Source organism: Electrona antarctica, assembly GCF_951216825.1.
Source record: "Electrona antarctica genome assembly, chromosome: 12".
Taxonomy (NCBI): domain Eukaryota; kingdom Metazoa; phylum Chordata; class Actinopteri; order Myctophiformes; family Myctophidae; genus Electrona; species Electrona antarctica.
The window spans coordinates 7,073,394-7,094,535 of record NC_136793.1 but is presented as its reverse complement, the minus strand read 5'-3'; the positions used below and the strand labels follow the sequence as shown (position 1 = coordinate 7,094,535).

General features: G+C 44.6%; 1 protein-coding gene across 1 annotated transcript in view; it reads right to left on the bottom strand.

Annotated features, from left to right (window-relative positions):
- The window catches only part of bmp2k (BMP2 inducible kinase), a 121,941-nt gene extending 101,396 nt beyond the window's left edge, over positions 1–20,545 (bottom strand). Inside the window, exon 1 of the mRNA XM_079516017.1 lies at positions 19,047–20,545. Within this exon, the coding sequence (XP_079372143.1) occupies positions 19,047–19,203 (157 nt within the window). The 5' untranslated portion in view covers positions 19,204–20,545. The remainder of the gene's footprint in view (positions 1–19,046) is intronic.
- Between the last annotated feature and the right edge of the window lie 597 nt (positions 20,546–21,142).

The window sequence follows — 21,142 nt, the reverse complement described above, 5'->3', positions numbered from 1 at the left end:
CTTTATAGAGGGGAGTCCTAGACCTGTCTTTATAGAGGGGAGTCCTAGACCTGTCTTTATAGAGGGGAGTCCTAGAGACCTGTCTTTATAGAGGGGAGTCCTAGAGACCTGTCTTTATAGAGGGGAGTCCTAGACCTGTCTTTATAGAGGGGAGTCCTAGAGACCTGTCTTTATAGAGGGGGGTCCTAGAGACCATTCTTTATAGAGGGGGGGTCCTAGAGACCTGTCTTTATAGAGGGGAGTCCTAGAGACCTGTCTTTATAGAGGGGAGTCCTAGAGACCTGTCTTTATAGAGGGGAGTCCTAGAGACCTGTCTTTATAGAGGGGGGTCCTAGAGACCTGTCTTTATAGAGGGGGGGTCCTAGAGACCTGTCTTTATAGAGGGGGGTCCTAGAGACCTGTCTTTATAGAGGGGGGTCCTAGAGACCTGTCTTTATAGAGGGGAGTCCTAGAGACCTGTCTTTATAGAGGGGGGTCCTAGAGACCTGTCTTTATAGAGGAGACCTGTCTTTATAGAGGGAGTCCTAGAGACCTGTCTTTATAGAGGGGGGTCCTAGAGACCTGTCTTTATAGAGGGGGGTCCTAGAGACCTGTCTTTATAGAGGGGAGTCCTAGAGACCTGTCTTTATAGAGGGGGGTCCTAGAGACCTGTCTTTATAGAGGGGGGTCCTAGAGACCTGTCTTTATAGAGGGGGGTCCTAGAGACCTGTCTTTATAGAGGGGGGTCTTAGAGACCTGTCTTTATAGAGGGGGGTCCTAGAGACCTGTCTTTATAGAGGGGGGTCCTAGAGACCTGTCTTTATAGAGGGGGGTCCTAGAGACCTGTCTTTATAGAGGGGAGTCCTAGAGACCTGTCTTTATAGAGGGGGGTCCTAGAGACCTGTCTTTATAGAGGGGGGTCCTAGAGACCTGTCTTTATAGAGGGGGGGTCCTAGAGACCTGTCTTTATAGAGGGGAGTCCTAGAGACCTGTCTTTATAGAGGGGGGTCCTAGAGACCTGTCTTTATAGAGGGGGGTCCTAGAGACCTGTCTTTATAGAGGGGAGTCCTAGAGACCTGTCTTTATAGAGGGGGGTCCTAGAGACCTGTCTTTATAGAGGGGGGTCCTAGAGACCTGTCTTTATAGAGGGGGGTCCTAGAGACCTGCACAGGTCAGGTTTTGTCTTTAACCCATTTTGACCTGAGATCAGATTCTAAAAATGTCTTCTACATCCTGACAGTTTTCTGAAAAAGTGATGAGCTATGAGCTTGTAGGTCTGCTATTTTTCAATAGCTAAAGCATAACATAATGCTAACACCAAAAGGGGTTCCTGCCCAAAATGGGTTAATGCTTAGATCCAAGGTGGATCTTACATACTAAATACACAACCTATATTGGTACTTTTATATTTGTGTTCCTTTTTGTTTACCGTTTCTTGTCAACAAGCAACGACGCAACAGCAAAATAATGATGTAACAGTTTTGTATGGTGAACGCGGACCGCTATGTGCGTGACACCCAGGTCCTCTTTATAAGTGACACCTACGCAAGTACGCAGTGTTATCTAGATTTACGCTGAGGAAGGCCCCTCGGGCCAAAACGTCCACACACTGTTGTTTGCTGCTGGAGAGGAACTAAAATAAAAATTAAATCCTTCCAGGATACTACTTGGTATTCATTTATACAGTCTGTATCTTCCAGAACGGCACCCTGTGACATTATGACGTGGAATTACTCAACAGAGTGCTTTGCTTTTGCTTTCTTCTTCAAGTACTCACTGGCACCAGAGCATGTTTACTGTGCCCTTAACCTCGGTGGTTACGGGTGAAGTAGTCTTTCGTCACTTCTTGTCCGAATGGTAATCTATTGCTCAGAGTCGAGACTTACAGTAAAGTCTGTCTAGGAGAGAAGCCTGCTCGTCAGCATTAAAGTCTAGAATCTGTTTCACACCTGTACACTTTGCCTCTCTGAAAACTCAGTACTGGACATCTAACAAACAAACTGGCAACCAGAGAGATGTCTGGCCTGAGCCGTGGCTCAGCACAGGAGTGAAGGCTGGCTGGTAATCCAGTCTGCCGATCCCGACGGCCTTTACAGCATGTCACCCCCCCATCTCTCTCCCCATTTCCTGTCAGCCTACTGTCTGTCCCTCCATAAAAATATATATAAAATAAAGGCAAAAGCCAAAGAAGAAAGAAAAAAATCACACCCGTATGAACTGAGTGGTGTAAGGTATTATATAGCCTGATCAGCTGTGGTCTGACGTAATGTCTGACGTAATGAAATCACCCCCGTGTGAACTGAGTGACCATAGCAACCATGCTCATTTTTTTTGATACGAACAAACACGTGGAAACGTAAACTAACAAAGCCAGTTGTTGGAGTGGTTTTCCCCCACTCAAAAAGGAAGAGATGTCTGAACAAATGAGTTGATTAAGCTTAACCACTTAACCCATTTTGGACTGAGGTCGATTAAAAAAAAGGCTTCTAAATCCTAACATTTTTCTGAAAAACCCATGTTTCTATCATGTCAGTGGTGCTCTGCTCAACCCTTTTCATGTCAAGGACCCTCAGAATTATCTCTATTGGGCCACGGACTCCCATCTCAAAATATGTAGTTCCAGGGATCCCCCAGAAGCAAATATTTTAGTTAAAAATGTTCGCTCTGAAATATATATTCAATGATTTGCGCCACATTTTAATGATTTTTCAAAAATAGCAGACCTACAAGCTCGTAGCGCGCCACTCGGCTATGAGCTTGTAGATCTGGTATTTTTCAATAGCTAAATTATAACATAATGTTTAAAACACCAAAAGGGGTTCCCGCCCAAAATGGGTTAAATCCCATATAGTCCAGCGCCCACAGCGTCCCGAGCGGGAATCGAACCCAGGACCTTCTAGCTGTGAGGCGACAGCACTACCGACTGTGCCCCTTTAGTGACCCGTCTGACCACATAACGTACGATATTGTCAATGTCACTGTCACAGTGCCATCTGTAAGCCATCACACACTAGGATGGAGTTCTGGCAGTGTCTGTCCGAATTGTTTTCCCTGTATCTTGGCTGGTGAACATGAGACCGCTATAACGGTCATTATTTTCCCTGTATCTTGGCTGGTCAACATGAGACCGCTATAACGGTCATTATTTTCCCTGTATCTTGGCTGGTCAACATGAGACCGCTATAACGGTCATTATTTTCCCTGTATCTTGGCTGGTCAACATGAGACCGCTATAACGGTCATTATTTTCCCTGTATCTTGGCTGGTCAACATGAGACCGCTATAACGGTCATTGTTTGCGTAGTGCGTACGGTATCTTTACAGTAAACAACGGGGCGGGAGTGACTCTGAAGGTAGACGAGTGGCCGCTTGGGAACCGGAAGGTTCCCAGTTCGATCCTGGTCTCCCCCCGGCCAGAGTTAGTGTCGAAGTGTCCTTGGGCAAGATGTTGATGAGCAGGTTGGTGCCTTGCATGGTTTTCTCAACAAATAAAAACTAAACTGACTAAAATGTTAGGAAGTGGAGTAGTGGGCAAGAGATCCAGTATAAGTCAATTTACAATTGGTTGCATGCTGAAAATAGCCGATCGATAGATCGGCTATTTTCAGCATGTGTAAAAACAGCCATTACGACGGCATCAAGGCCCGCCAAAATGCATTTTAGTCGACTAAATCAACTGTAGATTTAGTCTACTAAAATCTTATGATATTCAGTCGAATGTGTGTGAATGGGTGAATGGAATGCACAATCCGTGTAAAGTGGATAAAGGAGCTATATAAATGCACCGTGTACCATTTACAATTGTCTTTTTGTTCCATTTCATGTGTTCAATTCACAGAAATGTATCCATCAATGTATGCAGTCAGTGTCATGAGAAATGGCATGTAAATACTAAATATTATCATCTACATGTAATGAACTTGTAAGAGAGGCAAGAGACCATGCAGCGTGCCAACAAGCACCCTTAGGGAACACTTCATACAGTGACGGGTGCAGTACTTAGTTTAACCCATTTTGGGCGGGAACCCCTTTTGGTGTTTCAAGCATTCTGTTATACTTTAGCTATTGAAAAATAGCAGACCTACAAGCTCATAGCGCGCCACCGAGTGGCGCGCTATGAGCTTGTAGGTCTGCTATTTTTGAAAAATCGTAAAAATGCGGCACAAATCTTTGAATAGGTATATATTCTTTCAGAGCGAACGTTTTTTTTATTTCGACGTCAGGCCTAAATGGGTTAAACAGTTTTTGGTTTAGACTAGTCATTGGTTAGACCAGTCATTAGTCCTACAACTACAACCTATCTCAAACCCTCACCCTAAACCTAACCTCCCACGGGGCAGCACACCTAAACCTAAACCTTAACCATGATGTCTAACCAATGACTAGTCTAAACTAAGTATGCACACCCCACAGTGACAGATAGAGAATTGTATACTTAAACCATACAACACTGTTATGCCTAAATTGTCATTCCATCGGTCCAGGAGAAATTTGGCATTTCCAAAATGCTACACAGTGAAATACTGTAATGCAGAAGGGAATGGTGTAATCTTTGGTCTCTGCCTATATGGCCCGAGTTCACTCCCAGATTTGGCCGAGGCCAATCAATGCCCTCCTCAGATTGGGACAATAATGCGTTGGGGGGAAGAAAAATAATGAATTTGCAAATTGGCACAAAGAAGGGGTAGTGGTCGTGTAGAGAGGGGCAGATACAGAAGGCCTCAATAAGCAAGCACAAAGACAGCCCTCCCAGCCATGGGACCCAGTACTGCACCGTACCAGCATTCTTTATATGGGTGCTTGAACAAGACAACAAAGGGGACACAATCCACCCATTCATGGCCAGTACAGTATGCTAATCATGTAGATGGGATGTACTCTCACAATGGTTGACAGAGAAAAGGGGAGGATCAAATAGGTCATACACAAAACATTAACCCATTTTGGCCTGACGTCGAAATTTAAAAAAATGTCTTCAAAATCTTGAAAGTACCTCATGTTTCTATATCAGTGGTGCTCAATATTTCATGTCAAGGACCCCAAAAATTAATTGGCCGCCGACCCCCCATCTGAAAATATGTTGTTGGGACCTCCCCAGAAGCAAAGATTTGAGTTAAAAATGCTCGCTCTGAAAGAATATATTCAAAGATTTGCGCCACATTTTTTCAAAAATAGCAGACCTACAAGCTTGTAGATCTGCTATTTTTCAATAGTTAAAGTATAACGCAATGCTTAAAACACCAAAAGGGGTTCCCGCCCAAAATGGGTTAACAGAAGAAGAACAAGTGTGTGTCCTGCATGATTAAAAATAATCAAAATATCCGCCCCAGAACATTTTTGCATCTAAACTGCAGCAAGTATCCAGTTGTACTTTACCACTTATTCAGCCACCACAGTATTTACTATACTGTGTTGTATGACTAATCATGAAAGCACCCCCCCCCCCCACCATCTACAAGCGCTCTCTAGATCCGATATTTGAATTTGAACATTTGATAATTTTTGAAAATGTTTAAATTAATATTGTGATTATTATTTTTATTATGGGAAAAAAAATGTGGCTATCATGATGACATGCCCCAAATATGGGTTAAAGTAGTTAGCTGCGTGTTTATTACATGATATGTTCAGCCTACTTATCAGCATATTTAAATTCTAATATCTGTGCCCAGTGGGTTATCTAATTTAGGCTTGCTCTGGTTTGTTTTCCTTTCATTAATAAAAGAAGACACTGAGGACATTGTAAACCGGAGGCTTTCACATCCTATTCACAATCCGCTCCAGCATTGACAGAACGTCATTTGCAATCTGATTTGCATTGATAACAACAGCGTTCTGAAAATCACAGTAGCGCACGGGCCAGAAGCCCACTTGCTTGCACACTATCTAATATAAGCCATTCCAAGAATTGAGACATGATGAAAAAGCCTCATGTTCAACACAGCAACCATGTGCGTGTAGTAGACACCGCTTATGTGATTGTGTGGCTCATCACAGGTATCTTATGTGATTGTGTGGCTCATCACAGGTATCTTATGTGATTGTGTGGCTCATCACAGGTATCTTATGTGATTGTGTGGCTCATCACAGGTATCTTATGTGATTGTGTGGCTCATCACAGGTATCTTATGTGATTGTGTGGCTCATCACAGGTATCTTATGTGATTGTGTGGCTCATCACAGGTATCTTATGTGATTGTGTGGCTCATCACAGGTATCTTATGTGATTGTGTGGCTCTTCACAGGTATCTTATGTGATTGTGTGGCTCATCACAGGTATCTTATGTGATTGTGTGGCTCATCACAGGTATCTTATGTGATTGTGTGGCTCATCACAGGTATCTTATGTGATTGTGTGGCTCTTCACAGGTATCTTATGTGATTGTGTGGCTCTTCACAGGTATCTTATGTGATTGTGTGGCTCATCACAGGTATCTTATGTGATTGTGTGGCTCATCACAGGTATCTTATGTGATTGTGTGGCTCATCACAGGTATCTTATGTGATTGTGTGGCTCTTCACAGGTATCTTATGTGATTGTGTGGCTCTTCACAGGTATCTTATGTGATTGTGTGGCTCATCACAGGTATCCTATCCCTGCAACTGAAAAGCTTCAATTACTCCCCACTCCTCAGTGCTTCAGGTTTGCGATTATGAAACTGTGAATAGGTGTCAGATTTTGCTGACAAGGAATTCCGCATCGTCAGCATGTCCTCTGAAAAATAAACGTTACTAAACGGGCCTACTTCAGCCGCTCACCTCAGATGCACAGATCACACCCTAAAGGCCACAGCTACGCTTTGTTCACTCAGACACGTTTGGAAGTGCTCTGTGAACAAGGTTAAATGCAAGGCATGCAAAACACAGGGAACCCTGTGGTAGCACCAACCTTGAAAAGCACCGAGCAATTAGCTGAGGCAGTAATAGGTTACAACCTAGGTAACCGTTTTAATTAATCAATTAGCTGAGGCAGTAATAGGTTACAACCTAGGTAACCTTTTAACCTAGGTAAACTTAGGTAACCTTTTAACCTAGGTAACCGTTTTTTAAAAGGCAAAGAAAGGACGAGAACCTAGTCATCCAGACCAGGGGTTCTCAACCCGTGGGTCGCGACCCCTCGGGGGGTCGCCAAATTATTTGAGGGGGTCCCCAAATTATTAAAAAAAAAAAAAAATCACGATTTTTCAAAAATAGCAGACCTACAAGCTCGTAGCGTGCCACTCGGTGGCGCGCTATGAGCTTGTAGATCTGCTATTTTTCAATAGCTAAATTATAACAATGCTTAAAACACCAAAAGGGGTTCCCGCCCAAAATGGTTTAAGGTTATTGTAGCAGTCAATTTATATTGGGGGTCGGGAGGGGGCGGGGCGGGGGTCCCGAGACGTTGCCAAAGCATTTTCGGGGGTCCCCGGCCAAAAACGTTGAGAACCCCTGATCCAGACCACAACAAGTCAAATGTTACGTTGTGTCCCACAGATCATTCAAGTGACAGGTCTCCAAGAACATGCCAACATTGTCTTGTTTCGCGCGCCTCCAGTGCACTCAAGTCTAACGTTAAAAAAGGAAACAATTAAAAATATATAGCCTATATATTATATAATGATAATTACACTTTCCCAGCCAGCATTAATTCATTCATTCGCCCTTTCCCTGCCAGCATTTTTCCAATGCAACCCTTATTTTGAAGGATCCACGGGACCCCAAAAAACGGAACCGGATGTTACTTACGATGTGTGTTGCGACGGATCGGATATTTTACCTTTGCTCGGAGAGCACAGTCTTACCGCGCCAATCACTAATTAGTCATTTGGCTATGGACCAGAGACACAAGTTGTTTTGACCAGAGACGCAATCTGGGACAAGGAATCCGAGATAAAGGCATTTGAAAGGAACAGAATGAACGCGAGTGGATGCACGCAGTGATCAAGATGGACGCTTCATTTCCTGTTTACATCATCACCACCAACCCAATAAGTGGCCTTATGGCGCAAGCTATCATAACCAGTATAAAAACGACCCTCTGGCATAGATCCACATCAATGGCCGCAAATGCGTTAAAAGAAATCAAATCCGTCCACTGTGACTGTGTACCATTCATGTAGTTTACAGTAGTCCAAGTCCTACATCACATGTCCTTGTTAACCTTCATGTAGTTTACTTCATGTAGTTTACAGTAGTCCAAGTCCTACATCATATGTCCTTGTTAACCTTCATGTAGTTTACTTCATGTAGTTTACAGTAGTCCAAGTCCTACATCATATGTCCTTGTTAACCTTCATGTAGTTTACTTCATGTAGTTTACAGTAGTCCAAGTCCTACATCATATGTCCTTGTTAACCTTCATGTAGTTTACTTCATGTAGTTTACAGTAGTCCAAGTCCTACATCATATGTCCTTGTTAACCTTCATGTAGTTTACAGTAGTCCAAGTCCTACATCATATGTCCTTGTTAACCTTCATGTAGTTTACTTCATGTAGTTTACAGTAGTCCAAGTCCTACATCATATGTCCTTGTTAACCTTCATGTAGTTTACAGTAGTCCAAGTCCTACATCATATGTCCTTGTTAACCTTCATGTAGTTTACAGTAGTCCAAGTCCTACATCATATGTCCTTGTTAACCTTCATGTAGTTTACTTCATGTAGTTTACAGTAGTCCAAGTCCTACATCATATGTCCTTGTTAACCTTCATGTAGTTTACTTCATGTAGTTTACAGTAGTCCAAGTCCTACATCATATGTCCTTGTTAACCTTCATGTAGTTTACTTCATGTAGTTTACAGTAGTCCAAGTCCTACATCATATGTCCTTGTTAACCTTCATGTAGTTTACTTCATGTAGTTTACAGTAGTCCAAGTCCTACATCATATGTCCTTGTTAACCTTCATGTAGTTTACTTCATGTAGTTTACAGTAGTCCAAGTCCTACATCATATGTCCTTGTTAACCTTCATGTAGTTTACTTCATGTAGTTTACAGTAGTCCAAGTCCTACATCATATGTCCTTGTTAACCTTCATGTAGTTTACTTCATGTAGTTTACAGTAGTCCAAGTCCTACATCATATGTCCTTGTTAACCTTCATGTAGTTTACTTCATGTAGTTTACAGTAGTCCAAGTCCTACATCATATGTCCTTGTTAACCTTCATGTAGTTTACTTCATGTAGTTTACAGTAGTCCAAGTCCTACATCATGTTCCTTGTTAACCTTCATGTAGTTTACAGTAGTCCAAGTCCTACATCATATGTCCTTGTTAACCTTCATGTAGTTTACTTCATGTAGTTTACAGTAGTCCAAGTCCTACATCATATGTCCTTGTTAACCTTCATGTAGTTTACAGTAGTCCAAGTCCTACATCATATGTCCTTGTTAACCTTCATGTAGTTTACTTCATGTAGTTTACAGTAGTCCAAGTCCTACATCATATGTCCTTGTTAACCTTCATGTAGTTTACTTCATGTAGTTTACAGTAGTCCAAGTCCTACATCATATGTCCTTGTTAACCTTCATGTAGTTTACTTCATGTAGTTTACAGTAGTCCAAGTCCTACATCATATGTCCTTGTTAACCTTCATGTAGTTTACTTCATGTAGTTTACAGTAGTCCAAGTCCTACATCATATGTCCTTGTTAACCTTCATGTAGTTTACAGTAGTCCAAGTCCTACATCATATGTCCTTGTTAACCTTCATGTAGTTTACTTCATGTAGTTTACAGTAGTCCAAGTCCTACATCATATGTCCTTGTTAACCTTCATGTAGTTTACTTCATGTAGTTTACAGTAGTCCAAGTCCTACATCATATGTCCTTGTTAACCTTCATGTAGTTTACTTCATGTAGTTTACAGTAGTCCAAGTCCTACATCATATGTCCTTGTTAACCTTCATGTAGTTTACTTCATGTAGTTTACAGTAGTCCAAGTTCTACATCAGATGTCCTTGTTAACCTTCCGTATGTGCATTATAGGCAACTGTATTTACGATTTTAACTGTTGGCCAGCAGGCATGTTCAAAAAGAGGGAAACTCGGAAAGTACACGCCTAGGGCATTCACTTCTAGTCATTTTTACTAGTTGACTAGTTGCCTAGTTTACTAGTCGACTAGTTGTTTAACTACCTATTATTGTAAAAAATTAAAAAAATTAAAAAATATATATATTTGTATTTTTAAATAAATATTTGTACATTGAAAAACTGTGTACATGGTGACTATAACTATAATCTACCTGATCTTGAGGCCTACAAAATCGGGAATAAAATAAAAAATATAAACTTTTTTAAAAAAAATTCTTATCAACTAGTCAACTAGTACCAACAAGGTCGACTAGTGGATTTACTAGTCGACTAGTAAACTAGTCGACTAGTTGCTTAATGCCCTACGCCACAGCCACCATCATGGGGTGGAGGCTAGGGGTTTGTGTCTCCGGCTTGGCCACTTACTTACTACGAACACAATTTCCATTTCCACAGGTGGGAAGCTATGAGGATTGTGTTCTTTGATGACACACCACTCTGTCTCCTTGTTCAGTGAGGAGTTGAACTGGGAGGGATAGTGTGTTAACCCATTTAGGCCTGACGTTGAAATTTAAAAAACGTCTTCTAAATGCTGACAGTTTTCTGAAATACCTATGTTTCTACATCAGTGGTGCTCAATATTTCATGTCATGGACCCCAGAAAATATATGTAATTGGCCCCCATCTGAAAATATGTTGTTCCAAGGACGCCACAGAAGCAAAGATTTGAGTTAAAAACGTTCGCTCTGAAAGAGTATATATTCAAAGATGTGTGCCACATTTTCACGATTTTTCACAAATGTGGCACTCGGTGCCGCGCTATGAGCTGGTAGATCTGCTATTTTTCAAAAGCTAAAACATAACGTAATGCTTAAAACACCAAAAGGGGTTTCCGCCCAGAATGTGTTAACTTGCACTGCACACATAACGGGCCTCACAGCAAAGCTCTTCACTGTCAGCTGAGAGAAGCAGCTGTGTGTCTGAGCCAGGAGGCATGTGGTTACACCGTTACACCCTACCACGGAACAACTGCTGGGGATAGCAGTGAGACGGACCTTGTGGTTACACCCTACCACGGAACAACTGCTGGGGATAGCAGTGAGACGGACCTTGTGGTTACACCCTACCACGGAACAACTGCTGGGGATAGCAGTGAGACGGACCATGTGGTTACACCCTACCACGGAACCACTGCTGGGGATAGCAGTGAGACGGACCATGTGGTTACACCCTACCACGGAACCACTGCTGGGGATAGCAGTGAGACGGACCATGTGGTTACACCGTTACACCCTACCACGGAACAACTGCTGGGGATAGCAGTGAGACGGACCGTATAGATCATGTGGTTACACCGTTACACCCTACCACGGAACCACTGCTGGGGAGAGCAGTGAGACGTGGTTACACCCTACCACGGAACAACTGCTGGGGATAGCAGTGAGACGGACCATGTGGTTACACCCTACCACGGAACAACTGCTGGGGATAGCAGTGAGACGGACCATGTGGTTACACCCTACCACGGAACAACTGCTGGGGATAGCAGTGAGACGGACCATGTGGTTACACCCTACCACGGAACAACTGCTGGGGATAGCAGTGAGACGGACCGTAGAGATCACCCTACCACGGAACAACTGCTGGGGAGAGCAGTGAGACGGACCGTAGAGATCACCCTACCACGGAACAACTGCTGGGGAGAGCAGTGAGACGGACCGTAGAGATCACCCTACCACGGAACAACTGCTGGGGAGAGCAGTGAGACGGACCGTAGAGATCATGTGGTTACACCCTACCACGGAACAACTGCTGGGGATAGCAGTGAGACGGACCGTACAGATCATTGTTACACCCTACCACGGAACAACTGCTGGGGATAGCAGTGAGACGGACCGTATAGATCATGTGGTTACACCCTACCACGGAACAACTGCTGGGGATAGCAGCACCCTACCACGGAACAACTGCTGGGGATAGCAGTGAGACGGACCGTATAGATCATTGTCAAAGGGGGAATTGTAATAAAAACAAATGGAGAGGAAACAAAGAATAGTTCATAAATGTGTTCTCTAGTTCAAATTCTGTCTACATGACATATTCAAAAGTTACTAGTCACAAGTAGCCAATGCATCAACTAACGTATTTGCGAGCAACCAATGCAAAACACAGTGAAGTCTACCAATACTAAAAAGTCAAAACTAGCACAAGACAACGTCTTAAATTATTTTAATTACAGACATGTAATGTTGCTGAACGAGCATGCCAGATTTGAAAATAACATGTTTTTAATTATTTTGTTATGCATTGTAGGCTATACAAAGTATGCGCGACAAGAAAGTCAGCAGCATTCTAAACTTAAGCATTTGATTAGGCAAAAATTTGGTCAAGACCATCGCTGTGATTGGAATTTGGAAAAGACCGGAAATTTCCGTCTGGGTCAAATTTGGCTTAAGTTGAAGTTCCACTTACACAGTAAACAACTTGGCCTCAAATTCCACTAAGAGTTTTTGCTCCTTTCAAAGTGTAAAAATAAGCTGTGCAATTCACTAAGCTTTGCAGTATCGCTAGAAGGATGCCAAATTGCACAGGCAATGGAATACATCCACTATGCTTCTGCCATAGTTGCACATATGCTAATTACACGTAAATGTGTGCTCAGGACAGTTATTGAAACTAATGTTGCACAATTAAGAGCTTTTAACCCATTCTGGGCGGGAAGTCCGGGAACCCCTTTTGGTGTTAGCATCATGTCATGCTTTAGCTATTGAAAAATAGCAGATCTACAAGCTCATAGCGCGCCACTCGGTGGCACGCTATGAGCTTGTAGGTCTGCTATTTTTGAAAACTCGAAGAACGACATAAAACATAGCTTTTTCAGAAAACTGTCAGGATGTAGAAGACATTTTTAGAATCTGATCTCAGGTCAAAATGGGTTTATGGTGATATAAATTGCATTCTCAAAGAGGGATGCACACGCAGATTAGACACACCAACGGTCCGACATGCGGAAACAACAGTCAGACATGCGGTCGAACATGCGCTGCTCCCGTGCTTGCGTTTAGAGTTAGGTTAGGGTTTGAGGTAGGTTGTCGGTCTAATGACAGTCGGACCAATACTATGTCTAAACTAAAGCCTGTACCCGCTCAAAGAGCAGTCAGAACATTCATTATTGTAGTATCCATTCCAAACTTGTTTTAGTAGCCGAATAAGGAGAGGGCACTGGAGCAGCACGGACAATCTAAGCCTTTTTATTAGGTGCCAGTATACAAAACGAACGTTTCGACCTGTGCGGTGACTTCATAAAAAGGCTTAAATTCTAGTGTCCTCTCCTCCTTCTGCAACATGTGTCCTTGTTCCTGTGACGCACCGGACCAGCCGCTCCAGGCTTGAGGTGTGTTGGTAGACTCCCTTTGTTGTTTTAGTAGCCATTCCATTATCCAGCTGTACCGTGCACTGGATTTGGCATCATGGCATGCAACTTTTTGTACTGCTGTATGTGTGGACGATCCTTTAATTTAGCCTTTGCCTCGTTATAGTCTGCAAGAAGGTCTTAGGAACATCCGTTAGGCTCAGAGACGGGTGCGTAGGCAGGGCTCAAAGTATTCCAAAAATCACACCCGTGTGAACTGAGTGGTGCAACTCCCCTCTCCCCCTGCCCCCCACCCCCTCCACCTGCCCCCCCCCTCTCTCTCTGTCTCTCATTAGCAGGCAACAGTGCAGCACTATCTCTCTCTCTCTGTTTCTGGCACAACAGCGCCACTTTTGCCCCTACTGCTACTCATAGTCACACACATAGGTTAACACATAGTCACATAGGTTAACACGGACATTGGTGTTCCTTGGAGTGGTTGCACCACTCAAAAATGCACATAAAAAGTGCACAAAGACCTGCACACTGTCATGTTGGCTCACTGGAAATACTCTGCTATAGCAGTGGGTCTCAAAGTGTCCTTGAGTGAGTTGCAAAATGGCCCCGTACAGGTGTGCCACTGAGAGTTATGGGTGTCCTTGAAATTAAAATGTTTGAGAACCACTGTACACAAAAATGGAACAGAGCCTTAATTAGTATCATCTGTAGGAAGTAGGGAAGGGGCACTGAAGTAGGAAGAGTTATTCTGTGTGCATACTAGTGTAGATAGACCCTATGTGCCCTTGCAGTTGTTGACTGTGTGTGTGGGCTTTGCTGGCGCAGGCCAGGGCAGGGCTCATCTTGTATCTTGTGTATGCTACAAGCCAATTTGCATACATTTCTTAGTGAATAAGATATGTAATCCTTAAAGCTTTGACTGCTCGGTCCCTCACAGTTGTGCAAAATGTGTTTGTGAATTTTGGTCCTCCTGACAGCACTACAACTTTTTTTTCTGAGAGAGGGATTTCAAGAAAAGACTTGTGTTGCGGTTGAGAGAGGGCATGTTAAGATGCCAAAGCTACAAAAGAATGGCTATCCTAGACCTATCGGCGGCATTTGACACAGTGAACCACCAGCTGCTCCTAGGCACCCTAGCTGATCTAGGCATCGGCGGGACGGCGCTGAAGTGGTTCTCCTCCTACCTCTCTGACCGGACTTACCAGGTTTCTTGGAAAGGTTTGCTATCATTCCCCCGCACCCTCCAAACTGGGGTCCCACAGGGATCTGTACTTGGTCCCCTCCTCTTCTCACTGTACACTAAATCCCTTGGCACCATCATCTCTGCTCACAATATATCCTATCACTGCTATGCCGATGACACACAACTGTTTCTATCCTTCCCCCCCTCTGCCACCCAGGTAGAAGAACGCATCACTGCATGCCTGGCTGACATCTCACAGTGGATGTCTTCCAACCACCTCACGCTGAACCCAGACAAGACTGAGCTTCTGTTCTTCCCAGCTAAGTCCTGCCCTATGCGGGAGCTAACTATCTCCGTAGACAACGCCCTGGTAAAGTCTGTCCCGACAGCCAGGAACCTTGGTGTTGTCCTGGACAGTCAGCTCTCGTTCAAAACACACATCACAGCTGTCACTAGATCCTGTAGGTTTACACTCTACAACATACGACGAATTAGACCGTTCCTCACCCAGGAGTCAGCCCAGCTCCTAATCCAGACAACAGTCTTGTCAAAACTTGACTATTGTAACTCCCTCCTTACTGGCCTACCGGCATGTGCACTTAAGCCCCTCCAACTGATCCAAAATGCCGCAGCCCGCTTGGTCTTCAACCAGCCAAAATTCTCACACGTCACCCCCCTTCTCCGCTCCCTCCATTGGCTCCCGGTCGCTGCCCGCACAGAATACAAAACTCTGATGCTGGCATTCAAAGCAACCAAAGGCATGGCCCCCCCATATCTCACAAGTATGATCGTACCCTACAAACCCTCCCGCGCACTCAGATCAGCCAACGCAGGGAAGCTGGAGGTACCTTCACTAAAAACGCCGGGACAACGCTCCACACGTCCCAAACTCTTCTCCCTTCTGGCTCCAAAACTATGGAATGCACTTCCCATCACAGTCAGAACTGCAGCCTCACTCCCAATCTTCCGCCGTAGTCTGAAAACCCACCTCTTCAGACTCCACCATGGCCCGTAGCACTTGCCCTAGCCTAGCCCCTTAGATAGCACATTATGTAGACTTAGATAGTATTTTAAACAGACTTATAGCTTGTTACGTAGACAGCTCTAGAATTGCACTTTATGTAGTCATAGCACTTTATAGTACACATGTATAATATATTATATAGTATAGTATGTATAGTTTACATAGATACTCCACTGTTACGTTCTTAGTCTACGCATGATTCATGATAACTACTTTTTATATATGTGATGTATGCCATGCTTTTGTTATTGCTTAATGTAAGTCGCTCTGGATTAAGAGCGTCTGCTAAATGCCTAAATTGTAAATTGTAAATTGTATTAAGACCAAAGATATTTAATTTAGTAGAGCACGAGTGACACAGTCACAGATGCATCCTGTCACTAGATCTGTGCTCCATTTCTTGGGTTCTCTCCGACAGCCATCAGACAGAAGAACAGAAACCACAAAGGGAAATGACGAGTTCCTGCTCAACATAATAACTGTCCTCTACTCTGCAGATGAGTCACAAGGACAGAAACTAGCTTACTTACCAGACACAATTTCTAGGCCTTTTCTTATATACAATAACCACTATCCATAATTTTTTAACTGTGTACCTGATGATTCAGATAATGAGACTTAATTTCCTCCTACCTGGGCCACATCATGCCACACCGGTTACACTTTGAGGCGGCGTTGTGCTTTTCGTCAAAACTGAAAACTGCTGACAAATGGTTGAATAAGGCGATACTTTAGGAATCATTGTGCAGGAGGAGGATGCTAAACGCACACCAGTCTTAGTAGTAGTGGTGCCACACCAGTCTTAGTAGTAGTGGTGCCACACCAGTCTTAGTAGTAGTGGTGCCACACCAGTCTTAGTAGTAGTGGTGCCAGCTCACGGCAGAAACATCTAAAAAGATAAGTCTTAACCCAATTTGACCTGAGATCAGATTCTAAAAATGTCTTCTACATCCTGACAGTTTTCTGAAAAAGCTATGTTTCTATGTCAGTGGTTCTTCGATTTTTCAAAAATAGCAGACCTACAAGCTCATAGCGCGCCACTCGGTGGCGCGCTATGAGCTTGTAGATCTGCTATTTTTCAATAGCTAAAGCATAACATAATGCTAACACCAAAAGGGGTTCCTGCCCAAAATAGGTTAAAAAGACGAAAGAGTGGCCGCACACACCGATAGCCAAAGTGCCGATTATTTATTAGGATGCAGAGTAGGAACCAACGTTTCGGCAGATACGTCATACCCTGAAGAAGGCAGTTGCACAACTCTTTTGTCTTTTTAAGACTTATCACTTTAGGAATCATCCCATGATTCATTCTGCGCCCCTGAAAGCAGTCACACCAAGTGACAGACAGACGCCGCCCGGCTTGTGGGACGTCCGGAGCAGCCGGGCTGCGCATTCTGATGAGCCTCTCCCTGCCCTTGCCCACTGTCCTCCATTATCCCATTTTGGGCGGGAACCCCTTTTGGTGTTAGCATTATGTTATGCTTTAGCTATTGAAAAATAGCAGATCTACAAGCTCTAGATCTACAAGCTCAGATCTACAAGCTTGTAGGTCTGCTATTTTTGAAAACTCGAAGAACGACTGACATAGAAACATAGCTTTTTCAGAAAACTGTCAGGATGTAGAGGACATTTTTAGAATCTGATCTCAGGTCAAAATGGGTTATACAGTATGACAGCAGCACTGTGCGTCGAGGTGTGTCAGCGATGAGAACGAAGAGGGGTGACTGCGTCCACCAGTGCTTCACCACTTACCCCAGTTGACCGGGGTCCCCCAGGGCCCTATACTTGGTTCGCTACTTTTTCCCCTCTACATCAGGGACGTGCACACATAGACATCAAAGGGGGCTTCAGCCCCTGCCCTTTTACCCGTCTGTAAAACACCTGCCCTCTCCAAACCATGAATGCAGCATTTACTACATGGTGAAAGAAATGCAAAATGCCTCTCCTTTCCATGCCATACCGGAAGGCAGCATTCAGGAGAATCGCTTTTTTCCCTGAAGTCTCCTGAACTTGGAACGCAGAATTTTGCGTTGAACAAATTTGTTTCGAAATCCATGTCGTTACACCACATCTCCAGTAGACAAAGAGTGCTGGGTTGCGCCCCGAAAATAGCAGATCTACAAGCTCACAAGCTTGTGAGCTTGTAGATCTGCTATTTTTGTCGAAAAGTGCCCTCTTACGGGATTTCAACCCCTGCCCCTCTAACACTCTGCACGTGCCTGCTCTACATCAAATCTAATCGCAGACAATAGCGATCTACAAGCTGAACTTGCACACAGGCCATTTTCACTGAATGTTCACCCAGCCCAGATTAGTAATGCTGGGGCTTATTGGGACTGCCTGCGAGGAGCGAGGCAGTCAGGATCGTACTGTGTGTTCTTAGTGAAGATTCCAGCTAGAGCCACTTCCCACGATTAGATTGTAAAACACATGGACAGACAACTGAACATAGACAGGGTTTTTTTGTTTTTGGTTGTTTTTTCTTCCGCCCCTCAACTGTAAGATCATGACTACCACAGCATGTTTGCAATGTTACGCAACCCAAAGAGGACACCGTCAATCAATGCTGTTTGTGTTAATGCCACTGACATGAGTGTCACTGTTGACAACGTACGGGCCTTCAAGGTCAGAGGTAAGCAGGTGTGGCTCCCCACTTTCTGCTTGTATAGGACCCGTGATTAAAGCTTCCTTGTGTAGGACTGTAGGTGTCATTGACAGTGACACATTATCTTTCACTTAGTTGAAAGCCATCAGCTTGCTATGCCAGAACAGCCACTTAAGTAAGTAAAATGCCATATGCATGCATGTTATCCCCATTCCCACTTTGTTATGTTGTCCTGTTCTCTTTTTCAAAACATGTAATTGTAGTCGGGCTTCCCCATTAGCTAGCTATTCACACTCACAGCCTGGTTAAACACAGTTGCTAAGAGGCAGGGCAGTGAGGATCATCTCTGCAGTTAACAAACAACAACTTTGGAGCATAACTGAATATTTAGTTGCACTGACGTTTGGCTGTTTGGGTGGCTCAGAGAAAGTCACCAAGTACTGCTACACTAAAGAAACAATAAATAAAAAACAACTGTAGTGCAAAAAAAAAATCACACCCGTGTGAAGTGAGGGGCGCTAATATATTAAAGTCTAACTTGTGTTGCGTGTTAGGTGATGAAAATTGATATAAAACAAACTGTCAAAACAAACATTGAATTATCTTTAGTGTTAATGGGATTTATATGTTTGTGTTAGGGACAAGATGTCGTAAATCTTCCCTTCATTGTCAATGGCGTTTTTAAAACAAACATTGAACTAAAAACAAACATTAAACTGTATATAGGAGTGTCTAGCCAGCGCCCCTCAAAAAATAAGGCATTATTTGACCATTGTTGAATTGTGTACTATAGATCAATGAATGAAGTGTGGATCCCATGAATGGTGCGTATTAAAGTGTCAGACATGTTGTTACCAGTTCTACGGTAGTACATACCCTCTGCAATCAGCTCCTCTACGGTGACCTGATACCGGCCCACGGCAAACACCTTCCCCAAGTAGCTGCTGACTCCGGAGCTGGACCCCGAGCCGCCGGACGCACCTCCTCCCAGTCCGCCACTTTCGGACTTTGGCATTCGTGAAAACTTCTTCATTTCTAGTAGTTCCCACTCTCGTCTGAGCAGCAGCAACAACACCACCACCAACCAACCAACAACAACAACCCTTGTGTGGGGAGAAATGAAACTAAATGGCGTTGAAAAGTTCTTTGAATCGTACCCGTCCCGTCCTCCCTCCTCCTCCCAATCACCAGCCGAGTGTTCCGTCCTCCTGCATGCTCCGTAGTGGTGGAGGAGCTACTCGACCGTCATGACCACCAGAAAGAACAGTCTGTGTCTAAACCAACCGACCGTCCGTCCGGCCTGGTGGCTGATGAGTGAATGGATATCTTCCAGATCACGTCCCGCTGCCTGCCTGCCTGGCTCCCTCCTCCTCCTCCCGGGTTCACCTCACTCACCGCCGGGGTGCGAATGACAGCAGCATCCAGTGAGAGTCCAACTCCACTCCCAGATGACCGCCTGTCCTGACTCCTGACGCCTGGCTGTACCGACTGTGTTTGTGTTCCTGATTTGCGTCGTGGTGGTGAAGCTCCGGACCGTCACTCCCTCAGACAGTCGCACTCATGACACATCACGCTGTGTGTGTATAGCAGTGTTCCAGCTGCAGCTAGCATGCTGCTGCTGCAAGTCACAGTCAGTCAGTCAACGAAACGAACAGAACACAACAATGAAAGAAAGAGATAGAACACTGCTGGTTGCTGGTGGCGGCGCCGTCGCACGGACTGACGGCTTTGTTTGTTGTAGTGGTGGTAGGTAAGGTTAGGTAAGGTAACCCCACGAACCCTAAACGGACAGCCTCCTGGGGGACAGGAGGAAAAAAAGGGTATCGTTTTGTTTGTTTGTTTTGCTTTTATTACAATATCCCCCCACCACGTCTTCCTCTTCTTCACCTCCACTAGTAGTCTTTACCGCCGCCTCCTCCTCCTCCTCGCCGCGGCGTTATTAGCCTGTTAGCTTTAGCTCGGCTAACACGCCAGTGGTGGTGGGTGGTGTCTCCACTCTCCTCCTCCTGCTGCTGCTCCGGAGTCCGGACCGGAGGAGCGACAACTCGGCGTTACGGGCGGCCGCTCTGCACGCCTCATGCAGCGGTTTGACTCAAAGAAGGCAACCCGCCCCGGGAGGACCCGGACCGAGGAGGGGGTTACAGAGAGAGAGAGCCCTGCTTGCTGCTGCTTTGCTGCAAAAAAATCACCCACATTCGGTCCTTTTTCGGCTCATTCCCCACCAACTCTCGTCCGTCGTCTGCGGCTCATCATTATTATTATTATTATTATTGGTATTATTATTGTTGTTGTTTCGTTTCAAGTTCACCGTTTTAAACTCAACAGAACTCTCGCTGGGCTGGCGGGGCGGCAGCAGCAAAGCAAGCAGCGCGAGCGAGGCGGACGGACGGAGGATGAAGAAGATAGAAGTGGGTGGGGGTTTTTTTCTGTTATGAGGAGCCAACCAATCAACGTTGACAACCTAACCCCAGCGGCTGCCGGTCCCGCCCTCTCCCGTTGTTCCGATTGGTGAAAGAGACGCTGCGCTCGTTTCTGATTGGGTGGGTGGTGGTGTCAGTCAGTCTATCGCGCGAGGAGGAGGAGGGCGGGGCTTGGAGGCTCCAATTCCGTTTGCTTGAGTTTTTTTTACGGATCCAGTCTAGAGCCGGATACGGAAACGGTTTAGCGCAGTGGTTCCCAAGGTGGGGTTCGGGGACCCCCATGGGGCACCTGAGGGAGGTCCAGGGGGTCCCCAGCTAAATGATAGTTTGGAACCAAATGGACCATTATAGGGGTCTGTTTTTGATTGATTGATTGAAATATTTATTAACAGTTTGCAGAATTACAGTACATTTCAAGCACAACTCAATACAAAGTGTGAGTGTAACTCAGAGAGTGTACAAATGGAACCAAATGGACCCATTTGGTTCCCATTTGTACACTCTCAGAGTTAAAATAACATTGATTTTACAATAGAAACTGTGGAGTCCCAG